Raw genomic sequence first — 10,499 nt, forward strand, 5'->3', positions numbered from 1 at the left:
TTATAAAGAATTAAAATAATTGAATGAGAAATTATTGATCCGGTCAAATCAGTAACCCAATTTCAAATTGATGGCCTCAACTGAATGAGAGGCCTCCAATTCTAGAAGGTTTAGTGATATAATATATTTTACAATTATGAGTAAATTATGGGTGTTCAAAAGAAATTAAGAGTTCAGCTGACTCCATAAATAACACTTAGATTGTCACTGGCCCCTCTCCCCTACTATCTCAGTCTGAAGTCTCACTCTTCCAGTCTCGTATCCCTCGTAGTCTCTGCGTCAATTCCAACCCCACCTCGTGTGTCCATCATCGTACTTTCTGCGTCAATTCATGCCCCATCGATGGCGAAAATATCAACGTGAGCTCAAAAGAATTCTAGTTGTGTAGATAATTGATACGTTCTACAAAAACACAAACCATACATTTCCACTCACAAAGAGAACACATGTGTGATCCACACAATTCTCACTCACAGATATTGGATATGATATGTAGGAGCACATTATATATATATATATATATATATTAAAAAGAGATATCCTACTGATGACCCCAATCACCATACTGTAAGCTGATGGGAGACGCCTCACCAACCTATGAAACACATAGACTCATCATCCTCTCCACATGCATGCAAATGCAAGAGCAAGAGTGCGTCCATATAAGCCCATATGTTGCACTGCCTGGTGACCTCCCATCTGCATCTTCTTCTTCCAATCCAAGCCAAGCCATGGATTCCCTCTACTGCTTCGTGCAGCTCCTCTCCCTCCTTTGCTTCTTCGTCTTCTACTACCGCCATCTCCAGTCCAAGAAAATAAGCAAGGCGGAGCCGACCGAATGGCCGATACTGGGCCATCTTTTCGGCATGGTCGCCAACCTCTCCCACTTCCATGACTGGGCCACCGGCATCCTCACCGGCACGCGCTACAACTTCGAAGCGCGCGCGGGGATCACCGGCGTCCGCTTCTTCGTCACCTGCGACCCCGCCAACGTGCGCCACATCTTCACCTCCAACTTCCTCAACTACCCCAAGGGCCAGGACTTCGCCGACATCTTCGACGTCTTCGGCGACGGCATCTTCAACGCCGACGGCGACTCCTGGAGCCGCCAGCGTGCCAAGTCCCAGCTCATCATGGCCGGCCCTCGCTTCCGCGCCTTCTCCGCGCGCTACACCCGCGACAAGGTGGAGACCAGCCTCCTGCCTTTCCTCGCGCACGCCGCCGACGCCGGGACCCCCTGCGACCTGCACGATGTCTTCCTCCGCCTCACCTTCGACATGACCTGCAACCTCGTCTTCGGCGTCGACCCCGGGTGCCTGCAGGTCGGCCTCCCCGTGGTGCCCTTCGCGCGCGCCATGGACGACGTGCTGGAGACGCTCTTCCTCCGCCACATCATCTCCCCCGCGTGCTGGAAGCTCATGTACCGCTACGAGGTCGGCACGGAGAGGAAGATGGCCGCGGGTCGCCGGACCATCGACCGGTTCGCCGCCGACACCATCGCCAAACGCAGGGCCGACCACAAGCTCCGCGACGAGGGCGTCACCGACTCGTCCGACATGCTCTCGTCCTTCATCTGCAACGGTGACGCCAGCGAGTACAGCGACGAGTTCTTGCGTGACACCACGGTGAACCTCCTGCTCGCCGGCCGGGACACCACCGGCGCGGCGCTGTCCTGGTTCTTCTACCTGCTCTCCAAGAACCCGCGCGTCGAGCAGAAGATCCTGGACGAGCTGGCGCCCATCGCTTCCCGGAAGAAGCAGCTGGCCGGCGACATGGTGGTGTTGGACGTGAGCGAGCTGAGCGGCATGGTGTACCTGCACGCGGCGCTGTGCGAGTGCCTGAGGCTGTACCCGTCCGTGCCCTTCGAGCACAAGGCGGCGGTGGCCGACGACGTGCTCCCGAGCGGGCACGAGATGAAGGCCGGCGACAAGATACTCATCTTCTCCTACTGCATGGCGAGGATGGAGGGCGTGTGGGGCAAGGACTGCATGGAGTTCAGGCCGGAGAGGTGGGTGTACGCCGACGGGAAGCTGAGGTACGAGCCGTCCTACAAGTTCATCTCCTTCAACGCCGGCCCGAGGACCTGCCTCGGCAAGGAGATGGCGTTCGTGCAGATGAAGACCGCCGCCGCCGCCGTGCTCTGGAACTTCGCCGTCGAGGCCGTGCCAGGACACGTCGTTGAGCCCAAGCTGTCCATCATTCTCCACATGAAGAACGGGCTCGCCGTCACCGTCAAGAGGAGGAACGTCGCGGCCGTGCATGGCTAGCTAGTACGTGCCTGCTGTGCCTGCACTTCTCGGCCGCAAGGTATACGGGGCGTACGTACGTAGCTACACGTAGCGGACACGTACATACATGTACGTACGTACTATTATATGTATGCAAGAGTGGCATGTGTGCTTAGTAATATACTGCTACCAGAATAAGAAAATAAGAAGAATAGACGTGTGTAGTATAGTGTGCGTTGTGACATACTCCTATATGTGTGTAAGCTGTGTGTGCGTGCCCTAATTAATTAGAAAGAAAATGGACGCGTATGGGCACCAGCGTGGATGCATGATCGATCTATACAGGTTGGCTTGACGCTTTTGCACGCTACATCTTGTTGCAACATAGAGCTAGCTACTACTCCTATATATAGAGCGGGGAGAGGCAGACATGCATGGAAGCACCATTAATTGGGCAAACGGCCGGGGTCGGATATTCAGATAGATATCAATGTCCCACATGCATTTTTGTTGAACAATGTGCCACGCACAGGGAGTACGCATCAACCAATCCAATCCATATATGGTAGTAATATAGACCAGCACGCATGTACTACTGTAGCTGTATGTATAATTCTACTTCCCCATATTGTTTGGCAACTTGTGTCCTTCCATCAGATAATGCCCCACCTCCATCCAATCAAGAAATTTGCTCGCACAACTGCACTCCAATCAGCGGGAGTACTACCCTGCTATCTGCTCCCATTTTTTGCCGACGTACGAACGGTACTATAGGCCCGTGTGCTCCCGAATATTCGTACGCACATGCATACTCCACGTCCATGCTACATAATGCACACTAGTAGCCCTTCCCAAGTTCCATTATATTTGGTATTCTATACGTGTTGTTTCCAAATCTTAGTCGACTAAAACTTTGTTATACTTGGTTATGTCACAATCAATGTTATATTAATATATCTCACGTGAAGACAGATGCATTTTCTTTTGTTTTTTCTTTCTTATACGTCATGTCAGTTGAAGGAAACTTGAGTAAGTCTGGGTCGATTGAGACATAGACACGTCCATCTATATATGTACTTTCGCCGGCCCTTTTTACTGTGCATGTTATACTTTTCAGGAATCCTAAGGAATGGGTGTGTATTCTATATAATATTTACAAGTCCAAACTCCAATCCTCCAACTCCATTTGACCGTCGGCTAAAACGGGTGCTTTCAGTTTTTCACCACTTTGGGCAGCGGTGCTTCTCCCTGCTCTAGTGCGTATGATCGATTACTTGTCTCGATCGTGGCGATCAGTATCTTGTAGACTAGCTAGCTGAGTTAGCAGTAGCAGCGGGTGATACATCAACACCATCGCGGTGGAACTTTTGGCGGCAGGCAGACGCAGCAACTGCACACGCATGCACAGCAGAGAATATGGAAGCGCGCTGGGATGACGGCCCTGGACGTCTATCTATCTCGTGCGAGCGACGGTACGTACAGGGCGCAGCTGTTTGTGCCACGCTACTGCCACCTTCGCTGATGTGATGTCCCAAGCAAGGCGTGCTTGGTTTCAAAGCCTACTGTTCCAAAGGTGGTACCGACCGGAGACCCTAGACAAAACAAGCTGATGTAGCTAGCTCGCTTGCTCTGGAGACTGAGACACTGGCCTGGAATTGCAATTGCCGTCCATGTCCATCAATGAGCGTCGCAAGGCAATTCGGGGCACGAGCTCCTCCTCATCCAGGGCGGAGGAGCTGGAAAACTCCTTGACTGGAGGTATTTACGAGGACGGGGTGGGAACGGGTGGATCAGGGTAGGCCGGACCCGACATGATGCACGCGCCCGAACATGTAGGACTTGATTGAGGGGTCCGATTGGATTGCATTTTTATGAATGAATAATAGTGACGGGTTTGTCCGTCCAGAAGCATAAAGAGGGTTTGAATATTTCGGTTGTAGAAGCTCTTGGAACATATAGATTGATTGATATCCACTAGTACTCTTTGATGATGTTGTTGTATCGTGATGGTCACCGTAGACTGATACCGAAAATTACTGGGACCGAAACAACATCAACACATTGGCAATATCTTTGGCTAAATCTCGGTCGATGAGACTTAACGAACTCTCATTCGGTGCCATATTCGGGAGATCTTATGTGAAGGTCCTTGCAAAAGCGGACACTCTAAGACGATTCGTCCTTCTGCTAGACAAGCATCGGAGGGAACTCATGCAGATAGCCGGGATCTGAGCATCTGATCATCTTTCTTGGTGTTGTAATAATAATAAAAGTTTAACTTGTTTTTTAGGCTGGCTCTTGGATACGATCAAACAGAACCGAACCTTCCACAATGATCCTGTGATTATTGGTGCCCATGCTAACTTGAGGCCGCATGTACGTAGGGCTACCATTGCGGACGCATGCGGTAGGTGATACGACCGCGTCACGTACGGTGTAGCTTTTGGAAGCACGTACTAGCGAGGACGGGCCGCTGGGGACCCGATGGAGGCGCCTCGACGTACATATATACGGTAGGACAAGAATATATCCCAGCGGGACCGATATATATACGGTACGCACTGGCACTGTACACGAACGAGCGGTGCGTGGGGTACTGTACGTGCGTTCTCCAAGCACTATTTCATGCGGTCCGACCCTGCATTTGAACTTCGGAATTAATCTCACTTCACTAATGGCGTCAGACCGGAGCATGCATTAGCTCCTTCGTCTGTCTGAAGGAAAGGCACACATTACGGTTCATGATGTACTATAGCAACAGTGCAGTGCAGCAATGCGGATAGAGAAGTTCATGTAATTAATTATGCAGCTGATCCAGCAGCAGCACTAGCATTTCACACGGTTTAAGTGCCTAGTCAGCGAGTGATGGTACAGCACAGCAGAGCCGTGCAGAGCATGGGAGCCTTCAGTTAAATATACGACAGCTAGGTCGCAGACCAGCGGAAGATAGAGATATACGCCGTCGCGGCCCGCCAAGCGTGTTCGCGGACGCTACACGCTGATCAATTAAGATACGTAGTGACCAGCGAGGTTTCGTGTGGCAAGTCGTTGGTATCCATCACGAGCCACGACATTTAATTCTCTATTCCTCATTTAATTGTGTGACATTATCATGATCATATCATATTAAACAGGAATGATGTTATTAATATGTGACATGCAAAATAATACTCCCTTCATCCTGGATTAAAAGGCATGATTGAAAATTCTCTAAAATCTAGGTAGTTATTGATTGGCTCTTAGATGGGTTAAAAAATAGTATTCACGTTACGCATGCATACATAAGTAGTACAACGGAGTACTACTAAGGCCCTGTTTGGTTTCAATAAGTCAGTGACTTATAAGTCAGGTGACTTAAAACCAGTGACTTATAAGTCACGCCTGTTTGGTTGTCATCTGACTTATAAGTCACCTTTCCATACAAAAGTGGGTGACTTATAAGTTTTAAGTTGGGTGAAGCAACTTATGACTTATAAGTTGGGTCTGTTTGACAAAATAAGTCACTTTTTGCACTTTTCAACTTATAAGTTGGTGACTTATTTGGAACCAAACAGGACCTAATTAGCTGCTAGAAGTAAATGCAATGCGACTTAAACCTTGTCTATTATAAAAATACACGTAAATTTAACTGTGTCTTCTAAATCGTGACGGAGGTAGTAAATGATATTCATGATATCAAATTATGATATTATGCACTCTGCATGTATTATCACATATTAGTATTATATGCACAGGGACGGAGCCAGGATTCTAACATGGACGGGTGGGTGGGTGGGGGAGGGTGTTGAAATTTTACGTGTGGAGGCTGACTGGAAAAAACTGTCCATACTGTCGTAGATTAATGAAATATTTCAACAGGGAAAAAATAGGTTGCGACTTTGAACAATTACTCCCTCTGTCACGGTTTAGAAGACGTGCATGAATTTTTTTCTAAAACCTATGTGGTTATTGATTGGCTGTGAAAAAGAGTTAAAAAATAGCATTCACATTACACATGCATATATAGTATTATTAATTAGATGCTAGGAGTAAATGCAATGCGTTTTAAACCTTGACTATTGTGCAAATACACGTAAATTTAACCGTGCCTTTTAAACCGTGATGAAGATAGTATTATCTTTACTAAATTTCTCGTAAAGCTAATGCAAATAATAATAAACACATCAGTAAAAAAAGGAAAAGACATAATAATGAACTAAATCTTTCTAGTACTTGAGGGGATCTCACAGGTCATGAATATTCCTTAATTACGATTGCACGTATACAGTTTGTGATGTTCTAATCCTGTTGTTCTAAAGAAAAAGATTAGTGTAATTAAGCAACGAGAATGAGAAACCAGAAAAGCATAGTCCTTATTGCTTGCCTCATTGCCGATAGGGATGTTGACCTGCATCCGATCCGTCTCGCTTCGAAGTCAAAATATTTCATGTTAGTTATAAAAATTAATTAAACGCTAGATGGAAACTGCTCTAAACGAAGGGCTAAGGTTACCTCAGCGATAGGCATAGGAGGCTAGTCTAGAAAATGAACGTCGATTATCTGCTTTGCCTTCCAATCATGGCCTCGTGGGCTACGGTTGCACGGCCCTGCTATAGATGACCTTTGCAGTCCTGGAATACTAGTGGTTGCTTAATCGTGGAAACTCCTACCTACCGCTCGCTGCAGTAGGGGGTCGCTCCCAACTTCTTTGTTTGTCTACCAAAATCGGCTTTTTTTCCTTTTTTTCTGTTTCTTTTTTCCATTTCTGCTCAATTTTTCCCTTTTTTGACTCGTTTTCTTCCCGTTCTCCTTTTTTTTTCTTTTTTTTTATCAAAACAAACATACTATGAATTTCTTAATAACTTTTTGAAAACATGAATGTTTTTAAAATCAAAGAATGAGTTTGAAAGCACGAACATTTTTTGAATCTTAAAAACAAGAACTATTTTAAAAATTCCTGAACAAATTTGGGATTGTGAACAATTTGTTGAATTTTGAGAGCAAAATTTTGAAATGAAGAACAATTTCTGAAAACCCTGAAGAAAATTGGAAGCAATAACATTATTTTAAAAGCAAGAACATTTTTCGAATCTTGAGAATAAGTTTTGTAATATACTGAACAAATTCATAAATGTGAACAATTTTTTACAATACGGATATTTTTTCAATCTTGAGAACAAATTCCGAAAAATAAGAACATTTCAAAAAAAACTCTAAATAAATCCATAACATTTTTTCAAACTCCAGAAACATTTTTTGAAAATCCATAACACTTTTCTTTAAAAGCAGAAACATTTTGCTATTTAAAAAAAAACTTGTACAAATTTGGAAGCGCTAACAGTTTTTAAAGCACGATCATTTTTTGAATCTATAGAACAAAATTTTGAAATAGAGAACAATTATGAAAAACCACGAACAAATTTTTAAAGCACAAACAGTTTTTGAATTTAGAGAATAAATTTTGAAACTGAGACCAATTGTGAAAAATCTTGAACAAATTTGGAAGTGCGAACAATGTTTTAAAGCAGGAACATTTTTTAAATCCTGAGAAGAAAATTTTGGAAGGGTGAACCATTTTGAAAAACCCTGAATAAATTTGGAAGCGCGAACAAATTTTTAATGCACGGGTATTTTTTTTAATATCGACAAATATTTGTAACCGAAAATAATTTTGAAATATCCTGAAAAATTTAGAAGCGCAAACAATTTTTTAAAGCCCGAAGATTTTTTGAACCTTTAGAATAAAATTTTGAAACGGAGAACTATTTTGAAAACACCCGAACAAATTTGGAAGCGCGAACAATTGTGAACATTTTTTAAAACAGAGAACAAATTTAAAAACGTGAACAAACTTTTAAAGCATGAACATTTTTTCAGTCATGAGAACAAAGTTTTAAAGCATGAACATTTTTTTGAAGCTATAAATGTTTTTATAAAATGGCAACTATTTCAAATTTAGAACATTTTGCGAAAAAGCTAAGGCATTTTTAGAATTTGAAGAAGAACTTTTGGAAATCACAAATATTTTTTATAAATCCAGCATTTTTTTGAAAGCCAGCAAATTTTCTTAAAAATCAATAACATTTTTCGAGTTTGAAGCACAATTGTGTGAATTCCGAGCATTTTTCGAAAACCGCGAACATTTTCCGAAAATACAAAACTTTATCACAAAATGTAGAACATTAAAAAAACATTTTTCGTATTTGAAGAACACTTTTTGAAAATACAGACCATTTTTTCAAACAGAAACAGAAACAAAAAAGAAATCAAAAGAAAATCCGATTCAAGGAACCTTCTAAAAGTTTTCCAAAAAGGGAAAAAATGGGTGGCAACCTCTAGAAAGTTTCCAAAACCGGGGCAAACTGGTGGAACTGGGCATGCCCATCTCGTTGGGAGCATCGCTGCCCCTGTGCGAAGGCCGGACGATTCGCCGCAGTCAGCGGCGAATAGGGTTTTCCCTTAATCGTAGCATATGTAAGAGAGAATCGTCACAAACCAATCTATGGTTGAATGGTCAGAGAGATTGCGGTTTTCACAACCCACCAGGGTTCAAATCCTGGTGCTCGTATTTATTTGCTGAATTTATTTCAGGATTTCAACGATACACATTCAGTGGGCAAGACGTTTCCGTCGATGACGAGATGCCTATGATGACTTCGTAAATTTTAAAATGATATGCCGACTCAGTCTCTCGAATGTCCTCATAGGAATAGGGTGCGTGCTGCATTCATAGGGATAAGTGAACGCGCTTGTATTTCAACGCTTGCGTATGTACTGTGTTCAGGAAACGTAAAAGATATTGTTGAGGGGGAGAAGTAAGCCAAGGACTCATCATTTTCCTTATTTTTACCGGTTGCTTAATCGTAGCTTACATAATTTGCACACGCATGCATGATGATAGGATGTGGAATGAGCTTAATAGTGAGACCATTACTTCTCACGTGTAGACTTTGTGTAGACCGAGTTATTTGGGTGTAAGATGATTTTGGGAAGCGCGAACCAAAGATGGGGATGAGCAGTAGTCGGCGGGAGCGACTCTGAAACTTGTCGAGTGTGAATTGAAGAATAGGGGATACGATGGATCACCGGATCTGTTCGTCAAGGGTTGGGGGTATAGGGATGTTCGGGGACGAAAGGCAATGTACAAATGAGGAATATTGAGAGGAGGGTGGCGTAGTGAGATGGTCACGTAAGTGCCATCGACCTCTGGTACTTGAGGCCCCGCGGATCGAGGAAGGAATGGGTTAGGGGTTAGGGGCTCGATAGTGCTATTCATCAAGCTTGTGTGTGGGTGTGTGTGTGGGGGGGGGGGGGGGGCTTAGAGGGATGGTCGAGCACGACAAGCAGCATAAGGGTGAGGAACATTGATCTGTGTGTGTGGATGGGGTAGGGGGGGGGGGGTAGTCACATTAATATTGGCAACTGGTGATGGTTAAGGCGGTTAGGGTTGTGCTGGGAGATACGCAAGAAGAAAAACGATGGACAACAATAGCGTCATCCTGGCCACTGGGTGGAGATTGAAAAAAATCCGACTTACATCAACTTTTCATTTGACTTATAGATGGTCAGTCCCTGTTTTTGAACTACCTTCTTCTTGAGTGAACCTATATTTTTCTCTTTTTATGTTGTTACTATACTAATTTTTATTTCAGGTTTTTCCTTTTTTCTACAAAAGTATTCGCAAAATCCAAAAAATATTAAGATATAATATATATATTCTCAAAGAAAAATAGTGCTCACAAATTTGAAAAAAATATTTAAGGGAGCACATTCAGAAGAGTGAAACTCAAAGGATATGATGAAGCCGGACAATTACTGGAACATGTGGTCTTACTCGATGCAAAGTGAAGAATCTTGACTTGACATGCCATGAATCCTACTGAGCTAAAATAAGTCCATCAACTTTGGAAAATGTTTCAAAAATGGCAAAAGAAAATTATGAAATGTTCTCATATTAAAAATTTCGCAATTTGAAATAAATGAATAATTTTCATTTTGAAAATGAACAAACACATCCAGACGAGTAAAAAAACAACTCGATGCAGTATGTTTGCTACTATATGAGCCAACACAGTCGGACGCAACATTATGAGATCCGTAGGCAATGTTGACGCCTTATATATATTTTTGAGGGAGCAACTATGTGGCGCCCCAATGTCTTGCTTATAGAGAGTCGGGATGGGAATGGGCCGGGTCAGCCCATCGGGTCGTTGTTCTGATCCAAAAATTTGAGGCCAATGGATCATGTGGCTCGGCCTCAAACGAGATTTGGGTCAATAGAGGCAGCATCAG

General features: G+C 43.9%; 1 protein-coding gene across 1 annotated transcript; it reads left to right on the top strand.

Moving 5' to 3' along the window:
- Nucleotides 1–603: 603 nt before the first annotated feature.
- On the top strand, nucleotides 604–2,598 carry LOC123449854 (noroxomaritidine synthase 3-like). The gene has a single exon (XM_045127205.1). It carries the CDS (start codon nucleotides 633–635, stop codon nucleotides 2,265–2,267), a length of 1,635 nt encoding a protein of 544 aa, XP_044983140.1. The 5' UTR covers nucleotides 604–632; the 3' UTR covers nucleotides 2,268–2,598.
- The last annotated feature ends 7,901 nt before the right edge of the window (nucleotides 2,599–10,499 follow it).

Source organism: Hordeum vulgare, chromosome 4H (assembly GCF_904849725.1).
Source record: "Hordeum vulgare subsp. vulgare chromosome 4H, MorexV3_pseudomolecules_assembly, whole genome shotgun sequence".
Classification (NCBI taxonomy): domain Eukaryota; kingdom Viridiplantae; phylum Streptophyta; class Magnoliopsida; order Poales; family Poaceae; genus Hordeum; species Hordeum vulgare.